The 21,179-nt window shown below is 43.2% G+C and overlaps 1 protein-coding gene across 1 annotated transcript in view; it reads right to left on the bottom strand.

Annotated features, from left to right (window-relative positions):
* LOC140994930 (glutamine-dependent NAD(+) synthetase-like) overlaps window positions 1-21,179 on the bottom strand; it is a 46,176-nt gene that overhangs the window by 1,118 nt on the left and 23,879 nt on the right. The window contains exons 11-20 of the mRNA XM_073464774.1: window positions 19,811-19,935; window positions 19,648-19,696; window positions 19,389-19,491; window positions 15,366-15,534; window positions 14,886-15,021; window positions 9,092-9,198; window positions 7,528-7,659; window positions 6,809-6,878; window positions 6,040-6,168; window positions 787-963 (exon numbers count right to left, since the gene is read on the bottom strand). Coding sequence (XP_073320875.1) covers window positions 787-963; window positions 6,040-6,168; window positions 6,809-6,878; window positions 7,528-7,659; window positions 9,092-9,198; window positions 14,886-15,021; window positions 15,366-15,534; window positions 19,389-19,491; window positions 19,648-19,696; window positions 19,811-19,935 — 1,197 coding nt within the window. The remainder of the gene's footprint in view (window positions 1-786; window positions 964-6,039; window positions 6,169-6,808; window positions 6,879-7,527; window positions 7,660-9,091; window positions 9,199-14,885; window positions 15,022-15,365; window positions 15,535-19,388; window positions 19,492-19,647; window positions 19,697-19,810; window positions 19,936-21,179) is intronic.

The raw sequence follows: 21,179 nt of genomic DNA, 5'->3' as shown, positions 1-21,179 counted from the left end.
GAAAATGTAAACAAAGATGTTTATTCAGCCCACAATTAAAGCCACTGTTCTTTGTTTCCAGGTCTACCAAATACTATTGGGTTAGATAATTTTGTCCATCCTTATTAACAGTTCATTACCAGCCGCAAATTTGTGGCTAGTATTTTGAGTCTGCCTTTTGAGTCTCTCTGTATGTGTCATCATGGCAAAAAGTGGTCCTGGGAACTACTGCATATGTGATTTTGAGTATTGTGTCAGGTGATTATGTGTCTGTCTGTCTATGGACAAAATTTGTCAAAGCATCACAAGGCATGGCATCACAACAGTGCAAGATGCAGTCACAAAACTTTGCTGTGTGTAGTTGAGAACAAAATGAAGGCAGAGTTTTAAGATAGATGTGGTCTGAGCAAAGGTTCTGGAAGTAGGGGGCCAGCAATTAGGGATGGGCCACTGGACCCCACACTTTACAAATCTTAGCCCACATTCATTTTAATGCAGTCACAAAACTTCACTGGTGTGGAGATCAAAATTAAGGTCGAGTTCGAAAATGACCCATGAGTAATAAGTACTCATGTAATAAAATAGTAATGGCAGCTGAGTACTCATGGGTCGGAATGTCAACATGTTGACAAGCTTTGCAGCTGTAGCGATCCCATCGCTAGGTCATCCAGTATGTCTACATTATTGTCCTTTGCTCTGTCAGATTTTACTTACAGATTTTTTATTGTTACTTTTATGTTTTTTTCCCCATCTAGCCCACTATTCTGACATGAAAACAAGGTTCCTGCCTTATGCATTGATTGCTACCTGGTTGTCGATGCACCTAAACTGCCAGACCCAGCCTGTGTTATAGAGGAAAGGGCGGAGGTCAAAGCGGTTGTCATCAGGACTGTAGCTCTCAGCGTGGTAGGATGGTGTCACTGTGGTCATTTTGTGGCGGTTCATTGAGTACATGCGGAAGAAGTGTTTCACCTTCTGAGCCACCTGAAGAAAAATGACAATACATTGTTATTTTTAGGCACTGTTATATTTAAGTCTTGCTAACAGCTGCTAAATTCACAATGTTCATTACCAGTCTCATACAAAATGTTAATGTACCACACCAATTCGAACAAAAAAAAGAAACAGTCTCAATGGCAAAATGCCCAAAAATGATGTTGGGCTGACAGGTTTGTTGTTTTAATGTTGATATTGTGACTTGAATTTGGGAAAAAATTAAATCTCAAGTGTCATAATAACCAGCAGGTGATCAAAGTTTTAGCAATGGGACCCTGCTACTCCCCAGTTAGCTCCAATACACACCAGAAATCAATTGTTCTTCGCTGCTCTAAAAGCCAACACATGAAGTTGCCGATGCTGCCCCTGGCAACTACTGTTTTTAGAGCGGCGAAGAAGTAGTTGATTTCACGTGAGTCAGACGGAGCTAGCAACATGTCAGCTAATTTGGCAATATTTGACTCTGGATAACCCACCAGTAAAACAGCCACATGATAAGTATGCAAGGCTGTAATTTGGAGTGGTGGCACAAGTATTGCCAATTTCAACACCAGCAACCTTATAAAGCATTTATATTTATATTTATATAAACATAAACTGCTCTCCCCAAACTTTATGAGACAGTGAGGGAACTCATTTCACGTAGGCTGAAAGACGTGCAGGCAATCAGCTTTACTACTAACATTTGGACCTCAGATGTGTCTTTGCTGAGTGTGCACACTGGGTGGACATAGATCGGTACTCAACGTCGGCCGATACCCAAAGCCCAGGTATCACAATCATTTGGCATAGAATGGGGTTACCATTTTAATGTACTCCCAAGATTTGGGCTAGGCAAAACCTTTCTCAAATGGATACAACTACCATATAACAGACATGCACACATTTGCTCACACTTTGTTTTTTAGATAGGTACATTCAGTGAAAATAATTGTGTTTTACTTTATTATCTTTTAAATAAACACTTTTGAACATACATGCTGGTATATTTAATGCTGTGAGTGAATGCTGCCATCTTCTGTTGGAAATTCTTCAACCTTTACTTGCTATTAATAAGGTAATTTTGGTTGTTGTTAATAATTGATAGTTAAGTATTCCTCTTGAGACTAAATGGTAAATGGACTGTGTTTATATTTCTAGTCTTAGTGACCACTCAAAGCGCTTTAGACTTAGACAGATTTTATTGTCATTCTGTGAGCAACAAATGAACACAGAACGAAATTTCGTTTCAGAGGCTCAGCATAGAATTAAAATATGAAAGTATATCAAAAAAATACCAAAATAAGAAAATAAATATCAAAAACAGAAACATACTAAAAAGTGCAAATTATTGAAAGTGACATAGTTGAGTTAAGAATAGACAACAATTGTCACTTAGAGTTCAGCAGTCTGATGACATGGGGGAAAAAGCTGTTACAGAGCCTTGTGGTCCTGCACTGAATGCTGCAGAACCTCTTTCCAGAGGCCAGCACGGAAAACAGTCCATGGTGAGGGTGGGAGGAGTCTTTGATAATATTTCCAGCTCGGGACATGCAGCACTTGGGAGCAATGTCCTGAATGGAGGGGAGAGAAGTCCCAATGATCTTCTCCGCTGTCCTCACCACTCTCCTCACATTCTTCCAGTCAGAGGCTTTGCAGCTTCCACACCACATGGAGATGCAGCTGGTCAGGATGCTCTCTGTAGTGCTCCTGTAGAATGTAGTGAGGATGGCCATGGGCAGGAGGGCTCTCCTCATCCTTCGCAGGAAGTGCAGACGCTGCTGTGCCTTCTTGTCCAGTGCCGCAGTGTTCACAGACCAGGTGAGGTTGTCTGTGATGTGCACCCCCAGGAACCTGGTGCTGCTGACCACCTCCACAGCCGTGTTGCTGATGAGAAGTGGAGCGTGGCTGGGCTGCTTCTTCCTGAAGTCGACAATGATTTTGTCCACTTTGGTTTTGTCCACGTTCAGGATCAAGTTGTTTTTGCTACACCAGCCCACCAGCTGCTCCACCTCCTCCCTGTAAGCCGGGTTGTGGTCATCCCTGATGAGGCCCACCACTGTTGTGTCATCCGCAAACTTCAAAATGTGGTTGGTGGTAGCCCTTGGGACGCAGTCGTGAGTCATCAGAGTGAACAGCAGGGGGCTCAGGACACAGCCTTGAGGGGAGCCTGTGGGAGCTGAACTGAAGTCCAGGAACAGCATCCGAACATGAGTGTTTTTCTCCTCCAGGTGTGCAAGGCTCAAGTGAAGAGCGGTGGAGATGGCATCCTCAGTGGAGCAGTTTGGCCAGCAGGCAAACTGGAAGGGGTCAAACGTGGCAGGGAGTCTGGAGGTGATGTGCTCCTTTACTAGTCTTTCAAAGCACTTCATCATAATAGGAGTGAGTGCGATGGGCCTGTAGTCATTTAGTGATGTGATTTGAGGTTTCTTTGGCACTGGGATGATGGAGGCAGTTTTGAAACATAATGGGACTTTGGCTTGATCCAGAGAGGTGTTAAAAATGTCTGTTAGGACACAAGCTAGCTGATCTGCACATTCCCTGAGCACCCGCCCAGGTATGTTGTCAGGGCCCGGAGCCTTCCATGTGTTTACACTCCTCAGAGACCTTCACACCTCAGCTATGTCAAGGCAGAGTGCCTTTTCATCCTGGTGGGGAACAGTTTTCACAGCAGGAGTGTTGTTCAGTAGCCCTTTTCACACAGAGACTCGGCATTATCACCGCAGCGGCGGTTCGCCAATTCTCTGCCTTTGTTTGTTGACACTGAGCCAAGCAGCTCCAGCATAAAAGACGCACCAGAGTATAATTCACACAGCAAGCCGGCGCTGCGGCTCCAAAAGAGGCGTGACGGTACACGTCATGGTGATGACGTGTTTTTTTCAACGTGTTTCCCCGTGTTTACCTGTTAATCTAAACATGTACCCGCTGACTGTTAATAATCATATGGATGCTGTTATAATGTGTTGTGATTGAGATCCTGACCCACCAAACATCCTGGAAAGTGACAAAGTTACGTTTTTCTCTAAATTACATAATTACATAATCACCATCAGTCAACAGGACGCTGTCTGACTCTGTCACTACGGGGAGGGAGGCTGTTTTCTGGGGGAAAGTTCACTGAAGTCTCGGTGGAGGGCTGACGTCGCGACAAACAGTTGGTGAGTTAAAGTTTTTTTGCCGGGGACTGACGCTGTTTTTCGTACAGAAATGTGACGAAGAGTCGGTAGGACTCGGTAGGAGTATAACTGCGGTATTTTTTCCCTCATATAAGTTGCCAAAGACACGACCAGTTACTACGTTACTGTTGTTTGGTCATGTAACGTTGCTTTGTGGGACATTTCTCTATATTTTGTTGAGTGAAGGACCTGTTTAGTTATCAGACTGTGAACACCATCAGATCGACAGACCCTCGCTCCGCGCCGCCGTCTTATCTGTTCACACTGGTTCGGTTCGCCAATAATGCGCCTCTGATACTACCTCTGATACTACCTCTGACACTACCTCCGACACTACCTCTGACACTACCTCTGATACTACCTCCGGAGGCGCATCAGAAGCAGAGGGAAATTTCACCCCTCGCCGCATCTGAAACTTTCATACAGAGGCGGATGCGGAGAATTGGCGCAGGATCCCCGCATGCAAACGGCAGTGTGAATGGGGCTAGTGCCTCAAACCTCCCAAAGAAGTTGTTTAGTTTATTTAGGAAGTCCACGTCATCGTCACACGCAGGAGGGGCAATCCTGTAGTTGGTGATAGTCCGTATGCCTTGCCACATATCCCTGGTGTTAGCGGGATCATGGAAAAAGTCTTGGATTTTTCGACTGTGAGCACGCTTTGCTAGTCTGATGGCACGGTTCAAGTTGGCTCTTGCTGTTCCCAGAGCCATCTCGTCACCAGACTTGAAGGCTAAGTTCCGTGCCTTTAGCATTTTGCGTACTTCATCAGTCATACAGGGTTTTTGGTTGGCCCGGGTGGTGATGGATTTGCTAGCGCTGAAATCCTCCGTGCATTTGTTGATGTAGGCTGACACAGACATGGCATATTCATTTATGTTGATGTGATCGTTGTAAGTGGCAGCTGCTTTGAACATATCCCAGTCAGTGCACTCTAAACAGTCCTGTAGTGCCTCCATAGCCTACTCAGACCACACCCTCACCTGCCTCACTGTAGGTTTTCCTCAGCAGGGGTTTATATGCTGGAATTAGCATAACAGATAGATGATCTGAAGAGCCAAGATGGGGGCGGGGGGATGCTCTGAATGCATCTTTCATGGTGGTGTAAGCCATGTCTAATGTATTTACTCCCCTAGTTGCACAATCCACATGCTGGTGGAAATGTGGCAGAACTGACTTCATGTTGGCCTGGTTGAAATCCCCAGCGACAATGAAAAAGCCCTCAGTGTGAGTAGATTGCAACTCACTGATATTCCGGTAGAGAACTTTCATGGCCTCTTTAGTATCAGCGCTGGGGGGCACGTACACAGCAGTGATGGAAATTAAGGAAAACTCCCTGGGCAAATAGAATGGTCTGCAGTTTACATTCAGAAGCTCAATTTTCCAGTGAGCAATGGCTTTACAACCCAAGTCAGCATTTACCCATCACACACAAACATTCATACACTGGTGACAGAGACTACCATGCAAGGCACCACCTGCTCATCAGGAGCAATAAACATTCATAAGCACTAACACACTGATGGAAGAGCCACTGGGAGCAAATTTGGGGTTCGGTATCGTGCCACTTCGACACGAAGACTGCAGGGGCCAGGAATCGAACCACCGGCTGCTCTACCTCCTGAGTCAATTAATTGGCTATTACTTTTCCCTGTTTAAGGGTGTTGCAACTAGGATAAACAGTTAGGCTACATACTACTATTTAATAAAAATATATTAATTATTTCTGAGAGCCCAAAATTGTAAATAAACGTGCGACACCTGACACAGCTTTTGCATCCACACTTTACCTAAAATGTCTGCTCTGCCTTTTTCTGTGGCTGAGTTTATTCAAAATGGACGCAACATTATTTCTCTAGTGGGAGATTACAGCTGGGGACTGGAAAAAAAATGTCCCACACTGTTAACTGACCTCCATGGGTGAGAGTGCATCCTTCCACGTGTGAATAAGTTTACAGAACATACTGAAGGGGCCACACTTGGAGATCTTCCTCAGTCGTCCAACCACCGATAACTCAGAATAGGTCATCCTCATATCTGCCTGAGGAGGGAGGTGTGGTGGTTATTGGCAAAAGATGGAATAAACAGGGAAATATATTTATAAGTATATAGAGCCACTTAAGTATTTTAACAAAAAACAAAACACACAGAGTAGCAGGGCAAATTTCATTTCCCACTAGAGCTGCAACAATTAGTCAATGAAGGTATTAGTTGATCAAAAGAAAATGACTGCAAACTATGATGAAAATTAATTAATTATTTCAGTCATTGTTTAGGCAAAAATGTCAAACATTTGTTGTTCCAGCTTCTTAAATGTAAGGGTTTGCTGCTTTTATTCATTATTCATGATAATAAATGAAGAGTATTTGGATTTTGGACTCTTAGTTAGAAAAAAAGAAGCAATCTGAAGACGTCGCTCTGGGAAACTGTTATGAGCATTTTTCACAATTTATTACATTTCTTAGACTGAATGATTAATTGTCAGATTAATTGATAATAAAATAATTGTTTGTTGCACCTACAGTATCTCAACCTATCATATAGCAGCTCAAACATTATCACTCAGAGTACAGTGCAGTACATCCCTTATATGTGAAAAAAAATCCTCATCATAAAAGTGATCATAGCTCAGCAGGATAGCTATGCGATGACTGTCTGATAAAAGGACTTCCATTTCTTACCTCATCTGTTTGCGACACCTGTCCGTCTGTCAGTGGCTCTAGTTCAGCTGTGGGTGGAGCGGCCACGATGCTGCAGAGAAATGTGTATATTTATATATGGATTTAATTTCTTCATGGCTTTTTTTTGCACCATGGTAGTGTCCATAGCTAATTTTTTTTATTGGTTATTGGTATTCATTTGTGTTTGTCTGAGTTTTGTCCTCTCTTGTGGTTAATTGTAATGAGGCTGGAGAGAGGAAGGCAGATGTATTCTTCTAATTGATGATCAGCTGCATTGCACATGCTGTAAAATCTGGCTATAAAAATGGAATTTATTGTCGCTGGGACAGCAGGGCTTTGTGTCATGACACTCCACTAGTGTTGTTCCATTGTCACTAAATGTAATTGTAGTCTAAAGGCATTCTATAACAGTGGCACCATCACCAGATATCACTGTCAATTATTTAAAAGTAAAATATACTTAAACATCATGTTCTTGACCATTTAAGTCTCTCTTGCACCGATAGTTCTGGTGTTTCTGCCATATTTTCGATAAATCCTGGTGCTATATTACCTTCTCTTTCTTCTACTTTTGAAAGTTCACGTTTTGGTTAAAACCTTGCAACTGATTTCTGCCTCAGCTATTTAATCCTTTTGCCTTTGGATTTCTGTGTTGTCAATACTCACATGTACATTATTTAAGAGTTAAATCTCTCCAGAACCTTGTCAGCTGAACTTACCCTCTCAGAGTGGTGAGCTGGAATTGCTCAACACAGTAAAGCAGGAAGCTCTTCAGGTCTGTCTTGCTGATGCCTCCTATTGGGTTGATGTCAGCACTGGAGCAGTCATACTTTGTGAAATATCCTGTCAGACTGAGCAGGTTAAGTTGATTAAACTGAGAAAAGTTAGGCTACAGTACAATTATTTTCAATAAAGATCTTATACAAAAAGATGTCTGAAGAAAAAGAGCATTTATCTTTCTGTAGTCGCACTGCTTTAGCTACATTAACAATGTTAATGGTAAATGTTGTGACAAAACGGTTTGTTTTTTGGTGAACGACCACATATTAACATCTGTTACCAGATGCTCAAACCGAAAGCAGCACTGTGTTAAAAGACACAAGGGGATGCAATAGTGGGGGCACGCAGTGAGTCTTAAAATATGATCAAAGATGGCAGGTTTGAGGAGCAGAAAACAAAATGGTCAATAAGAAATTTGCAACAAAACACAAAGATGAGATAGGATTTTACAAGTTATCACTGCCACAATCATTTTATCCTCCACATGAATAAAAAGATGATTATTTGTGTTACACAGTCAACTACTAGGAATACAAACTTGCACTTATTTGATTGGTATCACATGTTGCACTGCCTCGTGGTGAAACTTGGGCCAGGTTAGACTTTTTGTCAGCAAGCCAACATTTATTCCTGGGGCATCATTGAAATGAGCCAAGATGAATAAGGAGGTTGCACCTTTACATGCAGAGCTGTTGTTTATTGCCTGCCACACAATATGGGTCTAATAAAATCTTTGTCACAATCTGCGTCAGACTGTACAATATACATTTGAGGTATGTCAGATGAATGTATGGTGAATGGATTTGTTACGATTTAAATTTTAAAAAAAGTGTATGAGAGCAGAGACACATCATCAGTTTGGATCATCCATCTGCACAGCAGTTATGCAGCAAAACAATAAAAAAGCTAAAAAATATTTTTGTTTCACCGCCATTGTTTTAGTATGCATGTGTTATTTTTTCCCTCTAAACTTTATTTAAAAAATGGCACACTGAAATGTAGCTCTGGCCTGAGCCCTCTGCATCATTTCATGTTGTACTCTGATTGGTTTTGGTTTTTGCTGTTGTCGGTGGGCGTGTCCTGAAAGTTGCTCAGGCTGATTAAGGAAGGATTAATTATTAGTGTGATCAGCGGTTGGTTAGATGGTTGGCAATCAACTGATCGGTTGATTAACAGTTGCAGCTGTACTGTAATGAGTACTTTACTGTCATTAATAATATGGTTTGTAATAAGTACTTGATAACATGACCTGTAAGAAGTACTTTGATAAAAAGTTCTGTAATGAATACTGTAATAATATAATAAGCACCTGGATAATAAGCCAAGGTAGCACAGACTGTATGTATAGGATCATATGATCATTCAGTACCAAGATGGAGGCTATATTACTTCATGTTATTTTTGAGACTGTGCCTAAAAGCTGAAATAAAAAACAAGTTCCAAAAGAAAGAAATATGAAATATCACAGACATGTCCGCAGTAAGGTAACAGCTGCAATAATACCTCTCATCTACATTGGCTGAGCCGAGCACCAGCAATCCACCTGGCTTCCCCCGGGCCCAGACACTCAGCTGGGCAAACAGGTAGGCCAGGACCATCCTGACCCGAGCCTGGGAACGAACACACACACACGCGCACACACACACACGCGCACACACACGCGCACACACACACACACACACACACACACACACACACACACACACACACACACACAGATAGTTAGAGAGAGAGAGAGAGAGAGAGAGAGAGAGAGATTTGAATTAAATTTCATTTGATTTTAAATTCCTTTATTTATAGATGAATTAATTAATGCAATTTTTAAATTATATACTTATTGACTGTTAAATGTTGTTTTCGGAAATCCCTTTTTAATTTGAACTCTTTATTGATGGATTAATATTTCATTTGTAAATTCTATTTATAATTGATGGCCATTAAAATATCAAATAATGAATTACTTTGAAATGTAGTCTATTTATTAATAGATTAATAAATTAATTTGTAAACTAATTTATTAATGCCTATTTTTATTGTACAATTAGTTAAATGCTTATTTTACTATTGAGGTGTCTGCTGTTAGATGCAGCATATTTATACAAATGGTTTGTATTAGGAGAATATATTGGAATGTTAGTTGTTGTTTGGGCCTTCCTGACTTGGAGGTTATTTGAGTAGGGGTACCGGAATGCTGACATGATGGTACTGTGGTCAAGGTAACATATACCAAATATTAGGTCAGCAGAGTCATGGAAGTGGTGCGGGAGGTTGAGCGCTACCGGCTAGAGATAGTCGGGCTCTCCTCCACGCACAGTCTGGGCTCTGGAACCCAACTCCTTGAGAGAGGCTGGACTCTCTTCTACTCTGGAGTTGCCCGCGGTGAGAGGCGGCGAGCTGGTGTGGGCTTGCTCATAGCTCCCCAGCTCAGCCGCCATGTGTTGGAGTTTTCCCCGGTGAACGAGAGGGTCGTTTCCCTGCGCCTCCGGGTCGGGGATAGGTCTCTCACTGTTGTTTCGGCCTATGGGCCAAACGGCAGTGTAGAGTACCCGGCCTTCTTGGGGTCCCTGGGAGGGGTACTGGAGAGTGCTCCAACTGGGGACTCCATCGTTCTGCTGGGGGACTTCAACGCTCACGTGGGCAGCGACAGTGTTGCCTGGAGGGGAGTGATTGGGAGGAACGGCCTCCCTGATCTGAACCCGAGTGGTGTTCTGTTGTTGGACTTCTGTGCCAGTCACAGTTTGTCCATAACGAACACCATGTTCAAGCATAAGGGTGTTCATCAGTGCACATGGCACCAGGACACCCTAGGCCGGAGGTCGATGATCGACTTTGTGGTCGTGTCATCTGACCTCCGGCCGTATGTCTTGGACACTCGGGTGAAGAGAGGGGCTGAGCTGTCAACTGATCACCACCTGGTGGTGAGTTGGTTTCGCTGGCAGGGGAGGAAGCTGGACAGACTTGGCAGACCCAAACGTATTGTGAGGGTCTGCTGGGAACGTCTGGTGGAACCCTCTGTCGGGGAGGTCTACAACTCCCACCTCCGGGAGAGCTTTGACCAGATCCCGAGGGAGGCTGGGGACATTGAGCCCGAATGGGCCTTGTTCTCCGCCTCCATTGTTGACGCGGCTGTTCGGAGCTGTGGCCGTAAGGTCTCCGGTGCCTGTCGTGGCGGCAATCCCCGAACTCGGTGGTGGACACCGACAGTAAGGGATGCTGTCAAGCTGAAGAAGGAGTCCTATCGAGCCTGGCTGGCTCGGGGGACTCCTGAGGCAGCTGACGGGTACCGGCAGGCCAAGCGTGCTGCAGCACGGGCGGTCGCGGAAGCAAAGACTCGGGCCTGGGAAAAGTTCGGGGAGGCCATGGAGAAGGACTACCGGTCGGCCTCGAGGAAATTCTGGCAAACCATCCGGCGCCTTAGGAAGGGGAAGCAGCACCCCGCCAACACTGTTTACGGTGGAGGCGGGGAGCTGTTGACCTCGACTGGGGATATCGTCGGGCGGTGGAAGGAGTACTTCGAGGATCTCCTCAATCCCACTGACACGTCTTCCATAGAGGAAGCAGAGGCTGGGGACTCGGAGGTTGATCCATTCATCACCCAAGCCGAAGTCACCGAGGTAGTCCGGAAGCTGCCCGGTGGCAAAGCACCGGGGGTGGATGAGATCCGCCCTGAGTACCTCAAGTCTTTGGATGTTGTGGGGCTGTCTTGGCTGACACGTCTCTGCAACATCGCGTGGCAGTCGGGGACAGTGCCTCTGGACTGGCAGACCGGGGTGGTGGTCCCTCTATTCAAAAAGGGGGACCGGAGGGTGTGTTCCAACTACCGGGGGATCACACTCCTCAGCCTCCCTGGTAAAGTCTATTCCAGGGTACTGGAGAGGAGAATTCGGCCGATAGTCGAACCTCGGATTCAGGAGGAACAATGCGGTTTTCGTCCTGGCCGTGGAACACTGGACCAGCTCTATACCCTCAGCAGGGTGCTGGAGGGTTCATGGGAGTTTGCCCAACCAGTCCACATGTGTTTTGTGGACTTGGAGAAGGCATTCGACCGTGTCCCTCGTGGCATTCTGTGGGGGGTGCTTCGGGAGTACGGGGTCGAGGGCCCTCTACTAAGGGCTGTACGGTCCCTGTACGACCGGAGCAGGAGCTTGGTTCGCATTGCCGGCAGTAAGTCAGACCTGTTTCCAGTACATGTTGGACTCCGGCAGGGCTGCCCTTTGTCACCGGTTCTGTTCATTATTTTTATGGACAGAATTTCTAGGCGCAGTCATGGGTCGGAGGGGATCTGGTTCGGGAGCCACCGGATTTCATCCCTGCTTTTCGCAGATGATGTTGTCTTGTTGGCTCCTTCGAGCCGGGACCTCCAGCATGTTCTGGGGCGGTTTGCAGCCGAGTGTGAAGCAGTTGGGATGAGAATCAGCACCTCCAAGTCTGAGGCCATGGTTCTCGACCGGAAAAAGGTGGCTTGTTCCCTCCAGGTTGGGGGAGAGTTCCTGCCTCAAGTGGAGGAGTTTAAGTATCTCGGGGTCTTGTTCACGAGTGAGGGAAGGATGGAGCGTGAGATTGACAGGCGGATCGGTGCGGCGGCCGCAGTAATGCGGTCGTTGTATCGGTCTGTCGTGGTGAAGAGAGAGCTGAGCCGAAAGGCGAAGCTCTCGATTTACCGGTCAGTCTACGTTCCTACCCTCACCTATGGTCATGAACTTTGGGTCATGACCGAAAGAATAAGATCCCGGATACAAGCGGCCGAAATGAGTTTCCTCCGCAGGGTGGCAGGGCGCTCCCTTAGAGATAGGGTGAGGAGCTCTGTCACGCGGGAGGAGCTCGGAGTAGAACCGCTGCTCCTCCACATCGAGAGGAGTCAGCTGAGGTGGCTCGGGCATCTGTATCGGATGCCCCCTAGACGCCTCCCTCGGGAGGTGTTCCAGGCATGCCCCACCGGGAGGAAGAGACCCCGAGGAAGACCCAGGACACGCTGGAGTGACTATGTCACCCGGCTGACCTGGGAACGCCTTGGGATCCTCCCGGAGGAGCTGGAGGAAGTGTCCGGGGAGAGGGAAGTCTGGGTATCCCTGCTCAGGCAGCTGCCCCCGCGACCCGGCCCCGGATAAGCGGAAGATAATGGATGGATGGATGGAGTCATGGAAGTCCTGGGTCAGAGGTGAAGAGACATATGGTGGGGCATCGTAACAAAGGTGCCTCTATTCTTATCTGTCCCTCTCTTAATGTGAACCATATGTGGTAACTAAGTTTTTGACCAGAACAAGCTCGGTATATAAGGAGCTGTCTGCATATTTTCGTCAGAGTTTCATTATTCGGCTGGAGGCTCTCCAAGTAACGTTTTACTTGATTACGATACTGGACTTATTGTAATAAATTTGTTATACAACTAAGACAGTGTCGGCGGAGTTTTTCTTCAAACATCTTCAACTGCATCGCCACTGAATATACAACACTATTTCTGTGACACTTGTGGTCTGTAGCACTGATAAAACTACAAAACAGTCAGAGATGTGTTACTGACTCAGCAGTGTGAAGACTGTGGTGTAACTGTCAGTATAGCCCTTTCTATACAGAGATCGCACAATACTGCTGCAACAAACACCCTTTACATCGCTTTTTTTCTATTTACACCGGACAACACAACAGCAGTATAATGCCATGTGTGATTTTAGACACCATGCATATTCTGGGGGCAAAAGAGGTGTGATGTGTAACAAAACAACCTCTACATTTAGACATTCTATATCCATGTCAGGCAGCACTTTTCTTAACAATTTCAATGGCATAACATGGTAATAACAATCATTAACCATCCCTGATACAGTGACTAGATTAAGTATTCACCCCCTTCAAAGTTTTGCTTTTATAAATGGAATCATAGTCAAAGTAATGCCAATTAATTAAAAATATATAATGTAAAATAAGTGATTGCATTAGTCGTCACCCCCTTTAAAGTGATTTCTAATTCAACAGAGGTCCAGCCAATTGGTGCTAGTAGTCTCACTAGTAGTCTTTAGTGAAATGGAGATCACCTGAGTGCAGTGAATGTGTCTCCAGTGATTGTAGTATAAAAACACCTGTGTCTGAAGGTTCAGTCACTGGTTAATCAGTATCCATGGCTACAATTACACCATGAAGACAAAACAACACTACAAACAACTCTGTGAAAAGGTTACTGAAAAGTTTAAGTCAGGGGATGGATACAAAAACATTTCCAAGTCACTGAACATCCCCCTGAGTTCAGTGCCTGGGTTCTTCACCAGTCAAAGCTTTGTGGGAGAGTGGCAAAGAGAAAGCCACTGTTGAAGAAAGCTCATTAAATTTCCACTAGAGTTTAGCCAAAGGCATGTGGGAGACTCCAAGGTCAACTGGAAGATGGCCCTTTGGTCTGATGAGACCAAAATGGAGCTTTTTGACCATCAGACTAGATGCTATGTTTGGCGAACATCAAACACTGCACATCACCACAAACACACCATCACTACCGTGAAGCATGGTGGTGGCAGCATCATGCTGTGGGGATGCTTCTTGACAGCAGGCCCTGGAAGGCTTGTAAAGGTAGAGGGTAAAATGAATTCAGCAAAATATAGGGAAATCCTGGAGGACAACCTGATTCAGTCTGCAAGAGAACTACAACATGGGAGAAGATTTATTTTCCAGCAAGACAATGACCCAAAACATACAGCGAAAGATACACAGAAATGGTTTAAAGACAACAAGGTGAATGTTCTGGACTGGCCTCAATCCAATAGAGAATTTGTGGTTTGACTTGAAAAGGGCGGAGTAAAGAATGGAGTAAAATTGCAGTGTCCAGATGTGCAGCCTGATTGAGACATATCCACACAGACTCAGTGCTGTGATTGAGGCCAAAGGTGCAGCTACTCAATACTGACTTGAAGGGGGTGAATAGTTATTCACTTATTTTACATGATATATATTTAATTAACTGACATTACTTTGCAGAAAATAGTTTTTTTTTGTTGTTGTTTTTTTTTGTCAAAAAAGCCAAATTATATTGACCATGATTCCATTTATAAAAGCAATAAAAGGGGAAAACAATTAAGGGAGTGAATACTTTTTATAGGCACTGTACAGAGGCAGAATGAACATGCAACAGTCCGGCCTTGAATAGGCTAATGTGTTTGTTATTTTTGAAAAAAGTGTGATGACAAGATGACCAAGAGTAAAAAAATGATGATGATGAAAATGACAGAGAAAGAATAAAGACAACGACAGAGTAAACTGTCATGATGATAAAACAATTAAAAACCACAGACAGTGTGAGACAGTCTCAAACCTGCACATTCTGCAGAGCCAGGTTTTCTCTGTGGCTTCCTCCATTTGTGCGAAACTGAGGCCACCTTCCAGTAACCACTGAGAAGATGCCCAGAATGCCTTTCACTGCCATGTCAATGTTAATATTCATGTGTGTGCTGCAAGCCAAAAGATAAATGAGAGGATGAATATATTGCTATTCCAAGCAAACTCAAAGTAAAATGACTCTAAACAGCCACACAACTCAGAACAACAGACATTCCTTTAGTCCAATGAACTGTTTGTTATCTTATTCTCTATAATATAACTGTAGAGATGAAGCTGCACTGTAGAGCTGTCTGATACTGGATTTTGAATATTGGATGATGACATCATGGCAGTGTTATTATTATTATTATTATACCACAGAACTACAGAACCACAAATAAAATGGTCTTCACTTTTGACATTTCATTCTTACCATCTCCTTAAACAAAAGCCCTTCAACTTGAATCCTGCCTACCTGCCGATCTGACTGGCCAAGCCTTTGGCCCTGTTGCATGTGTCCTCTGAGGAGTTTTCACTTGCCATGTAGCAGGTGGTGAAGATGTGACCACACAGCTCCCTTGGGTCCTGAGGACGGTAGGAGTCATCCCCTACCACTCTACGGACATCAATCAGTACCTGACTGTCTGAGGGATAGAGAGAGACAAAGATAGACAGAAGGCAGGGGAAAAGAAAAGGAGACTTCTGTTTTGTTCGAGTGAAGAGAGACTGGGAAGCCAGGAAAGTGAGATGGCATTTAACCATGATCCAAGGCTGGGTTCTCAAGTAGGAAGTTGGCCCTAAATTAGCAGGCCACTGTAGTTTCTAGCAAATGTTACTTAAAAACAGGAGAAAACCATTTGATGGGGACTATTTTCAGTTGTGGATTAATACATTGTTACTCTAGTGAGTATTTGGGTTATGGGGCTAGAACAGTGACATTAAAAATTGGCACTGAAAACAAAATCTGAATTTAAACAGGAAACATCGATACTGAAAGACTTGTATTAAAAAAAGTTGTATTGGCAGTAAAAAAAGTGAAAAATAAAACATTAAAGATAATTTACATTTATTTTGACATTTTTGTATGTTGATGTGTTTTCAGTGACAATAGTTTATTGATTCGTTTCTTCATCTGGTGTCACTGGTCATATGAACATTTTGAGCAGAAATCCATTGTGCTTCTCAGTAAACCTAATATGTAAACATTTTATCATCGTAGGACTGCTTTGGTGATGGCACTAATCAATAAGACTTGTACAGTATAATAACATTATACTGTATGCTGTGTAATATAATGTTGTATTTATTTGGTAAACGAAATGTGGGAAATTATTACTGAAATATGAGTCTTATTTCTCCAATTACCCCATACCATAACTGTATTAAAAGATGTGCATCAAAATCTAATCCACAAATTCATCCGGAACTCCCAAACCAAGGTAAGTCTGCTCCTTTCAGCAATTGTTTTTCACATTGAACCTCAGGTAAGCTACAATAGCTGATGTTAGCTAAGGTTAGTGCTCCAACAGACCTCTGCCAGACCAGCATAATATCAGTTAAAAGTTAACTTTATCCAGCCAGCTCTATCTGAAAAACAAGGACAGAGTCAAACAGACCTAACATAATTGCAGTTTGTGAGTTCCAGGCGAACTTGTGGAAGTCATTGCTATATGCTAGGCTTTTGGTCACGTCAAAGGCTTTGAAGTTGAGTGGACCTTGCCATCTAGAGGAGTGACATTTTGTATTTTAGTATGCATTTATGCACATCACAATCTCTTTGACCATCTCCTCAAAACACCTCTTCATTTCAAACTGGTGATATAAGGCCCTTCTTAAACAATCTATGGCGCATGGTCTAAAGTCGAGGGCACAAGTGCATTTAGGGCGTGTCCAACTCTCCTTTGCTAGTTGAACGGTGGATGATCTGGATGCAAAGTAAGGTGCAAGGTGCACTTAGTGTACTTAGTCTCTTTCTTAATTAGTCATGGCTGTGTTTTGAGCTTAACATGAATTAAACCAATCAGTGTTATCTCCAATTCCCTTTAAAACCCCTCTGCCGTCACCCAATCCTGTCTCCCATCAAAAACTCTGTTTTACTGCACATGAGCAAATGTACATACATTTAATTGTGTGTAATAGTGAGCCACAGATCTACAAGGTTACAAGGTACATTTATTATCATTTTTTAAAAACACAAGGATTTCAAAAATTAAACTATGTTTGAGTCCTTTGTGCTACATCTACTTTATAAAATGTGTGTTGAAGATTAATTGAGCAGTCTGACTGCCTGAGGAGTGAAGCTGCTCTGTAGTCTGGTGGTACGTCAGCAGATACTTCTGTATCTGTTGTCAGGTGGCAGCAGGATGAACAGACTGTGGCTGGGTGGGTGTTGTCTTTTAGTATCTTTGGGCTCTGTGCAGACATCTCACTTCACTGATGTCACTGATGCTATGTAGATGGTATCAGTGATGTTCTGGTGGTTTTAATCAGCCGCTGTAGAGCCTTCCTGTCCTGGGCTGTGATGAACCATGCCGATTTGTGATGTTTCCAGTTAAAATGCTGTCTGTTTCTCCTCCTTACCAGAATTACCAGTGATGAAATCAGCTCACTGCTCGGCACATGTTTTTAGTACACGGCCAGGTACATTATCTGAACCAGCAGCCTTATTTACATTCACTCTCAGCAGAATTTTTCTCACATCTGCTGTGGTTACTGACACTGACTCTGGAGGTGGAGTAGACTTCACAGCTGAATCTTTGCTGAGGAGATCAAAGCGAGCATAAAATGTGTTCAGCACATCTGGCTGTGTGGCCTCACACATGATGAGGTAGCCTGTGACATTTTGAATCTCCTGCCACATATCTTTAATGCTGTTGGTACTGAGGTCCCTCTCCAGTCTATGCTGATGTCTCCTCTTTGCCTCCTTGATAACAGCTTTCACTCTTGCACTGGCGGTATTGTATGTCTCCTTGTCACCTGACTGAAAGGCAGCTTTTTTGGCTCTGAATAGAGCCCTCACCGCTCCATTCATCCAGGCCTTCTGGTTGGGAAATGAGTTTACTGTCTTTGTGATCACCATGTCATCAACACATTTGCAGATATATGATGTCACTGAAGATGTAAATTCTTCAAAACTGATAAATAACTGTTGTTATCCTGAGTGGCAGCATCTCAGAAGTCTGTGCACTCCAAACAGTCCTGTAGGACTGCTGTACCTTCATCTGTAAACACTTTAATAGTTTTAACTGATGGTTTGAGTCTCTTTATCAACTGTGAGTAATTAGGCAGAAAAAGCAGAGAAATGTGATCTAATAGGCCAAAGTAAGGACGTGGGACAGCTTTGTAGCTAACAGGAACATGCTGGTGGAATTTTGGTAAAATAGTTCTGTGGTAACGGTCTATGAATCAGGTGAGCCAGGCCATAAAATTGCAATTCTAAAATATTAATGACATTATCTGCAGTGATCATCCTGCAGCAAAAACTACAAGTGCGTCACTCCATTAAGAGAGACCTATGTGCGCATTTATGCACAAGACACAGCAGGGTCACGTCTTGCGATAGGATCGGTCAGGTCAGTGTTCTTCTACACATTAAAAACTTGTTTTCTTCAACCATAGCTGGAAGTGATATTACTCCTGTTTCACACCACACACAAGCACACACACACACGCACGCAAGTGCACACATGCATGCGCGCACACACACACACACACACACACACACACACACACACACACACACACGCACGCAAGTGCACACATGCATGCGCGCACACACACACACACACACACACACACACACACACACACACACACACACACACACACACACACACACACACACACACTTCAGGTTCATACAGTAAAATTGTTTGGACTAAACCATCCTGATAAATCCTGAGCTTCATCAGAGCTCTCTTAAAATATTTATTTCAGAAGCTAAAAGTTTAATTTCCTCTGTCCTCTGAAGTTTGTAGCTTCAGTTTTTAGTTGCCACAATATTTGCCACAGTGATATTACTGTGCTCAGGGAAACATTCAACATTATTCTACGCGTGTTGAACCTGCCTTTGTATGTGCATATCTGAACAATGCACCATTTAAATAGTAGGAAACACACTGTGCTACTGACTTTAGACCAGCTTTTTGTTGATCTACAGCGCAGCCACTTTCTGCTGCCTCAAACAATGAGCTACCAATGCACGTGACCACATCTCATTGTATGACCTACATGCCCGTGGGTGCAAGTTCATTTGCTGCTTATATAACGTGGGCATTGGGCATAAAAATGAGGAATGTCATTGAAAAGAAAACCCAAATTCAAAAACTATCAAAATAAAATGTAATTATTTTTACAGTTTTTTATTTTACACTTTTTCTAGTGCCAATACAACTTTTTCAAATAGAAAGTGCTTCCGTCCTAATGTTTTTTGTTTTCATTGCCAAAGCTAAATGTCACTGTTCTAGCCCCACATTGGGGCAAAGTGAATGATACTCACTGCCGTCCTCTATAGCCTGGCAGAGCAGCACACACATAGAGTGGACAATACAGGCGGTGGAGGAGCTGTCGACACCTCCACTCAGAGGTAACAGAAAACCAGCCTGGGACACAAATCAGATCCATCACAAACACCAAAATTAGTTCACAAAGTCAAAATCTAATTTCTTCTTAATTTCAGTTATTTTAAGGTTTAATAATCCAACTGAGACACACAAAATTAAGCAGCATCTTTTTTTAGTGTGTATGTTCCTTCTCACCTGTCCACTTCTTCTCAGGTAGTCCCATAGCCAGCAGGCTGGCCCTAGACTGAACAACACAGGTGCCAACTGCTGTTCAATGGCATAGAGGGGTTCTTCAACTGGTCCATTTCAAAAGGTAAAAATGATTCATATTTTGTACCAAATTTAATGTGTTTTTTACCTGATCTCCTCCTCTGGTGTATGATAGTTCCATGTTATTGGTTGGTGGGTAGGGAGGTAAATATCATCACCATTGGATAAAGAGAAGTCAACTTTGACCCTGTGGCAAGGTTTGGGTTCACTCTCCTACAAGAGAGAAGTATGAGAGTGAGACTATCAAACAGTGATCATGAAGTGATAACTACAGAAATCTCTTAACACTAGGGTGACAGGTTGGGACATCTGTGTCCAATGGAGGAGATGTATGTGACTCTATTTGACATTTGTGTACAAGCCACAGTTACCTTGTAACTCAACCATGTGTGATTGTTTTACTGAACCAACTCAAAAATAGTGAGACGTAAAGTTAATGAAATTGAATATGTATTTAAAGTATGCTTACAAATTCAGTGAGAAACAACAAAAGCTTATTGTGTGAAAAGTTTGACTTAAAGTTGCATTCATGTATATCTTTTGGCCACTTGGGGGCAAACATACTATGAGGTTGATAGTGGTTAGCAGTTGTCTTCTTACACACCCAGCAGACATTACCTTTCAGTTGAAGTTGTGTTTGTGTCCACCTCATGAATGTAAATAAAATCCATCATTCTATTTTTCTTTGATCTCTACTTAATCTCATTAGATGTTTCTTTATAAACTAGTTGCTATTTTCGTCTGTCTGTTTTTTGGTGCTAGGCAAGAAACATACAGTGGGTTTATCTGAGCTTGTATTAATAAAAACAGCTTCCCACTGCTATTCTATATGCTGATTTGGCGGCCTGAAATACTAAACAATGAGCAAAAAGCAACTAAAATGCTTATCCTCAATATTTATTACCAACTCCTTTATTACTTAGAGTTGCATTAATGCGTTTTTTGTCAGCAGAACAGGCAGTAAATACAACATCTGAAATATTATCATCTTATAAAGTTGCTACAGTAAGCATTACAGCAAACGTGTGCTTATTTACACATCCTGCAGACACAGAGCAACATTATCATTCATTCGGAACCGTGCTTGGGTACACCTGATTGGTGTACAGTTGTGGTCAAAAGTTTACATACACTTGTAAAGAACATGTATAGCATGGCAGTCTTGAGTTCCAATGATTTCTACAGCTCTCGTTTTTCTGTGATGGAAGTGGAACAAAAATAATGAGTAAAAAATATACATACAGTAACTTGAACAATCAATTTTGGTGATTATGGAAAGTTAGGTTGTGAATCAAACTTGGTTGTAGCATGGCCTCTTAACTTCTACTGACTGATTCTGATTGATAACAGCTGGTGACTTTTTAGTCACCAGCTGGCCCATTTTTTTTAGGCCCATTTTAGTAGGGCTTGTTTGATACACACATTAGACTCAGCCACAAACACTACAATGGGAAAGT

Source organism: Pagrus major, chromosome 4 (assembly GCF_040436345.1).
Source record: "Pagrus major chromosome 4, Pma_NU_1.0".
Classification (NCBI taxonomy): Eukaryota; Metazoa; Chordata; class Actinopteri; order Spariformes; family Sparidae; genus Pagrus; species Pagrus major.
This window is presented reverse-complemented; position numbering and strand designations above follow the sequence as displayed.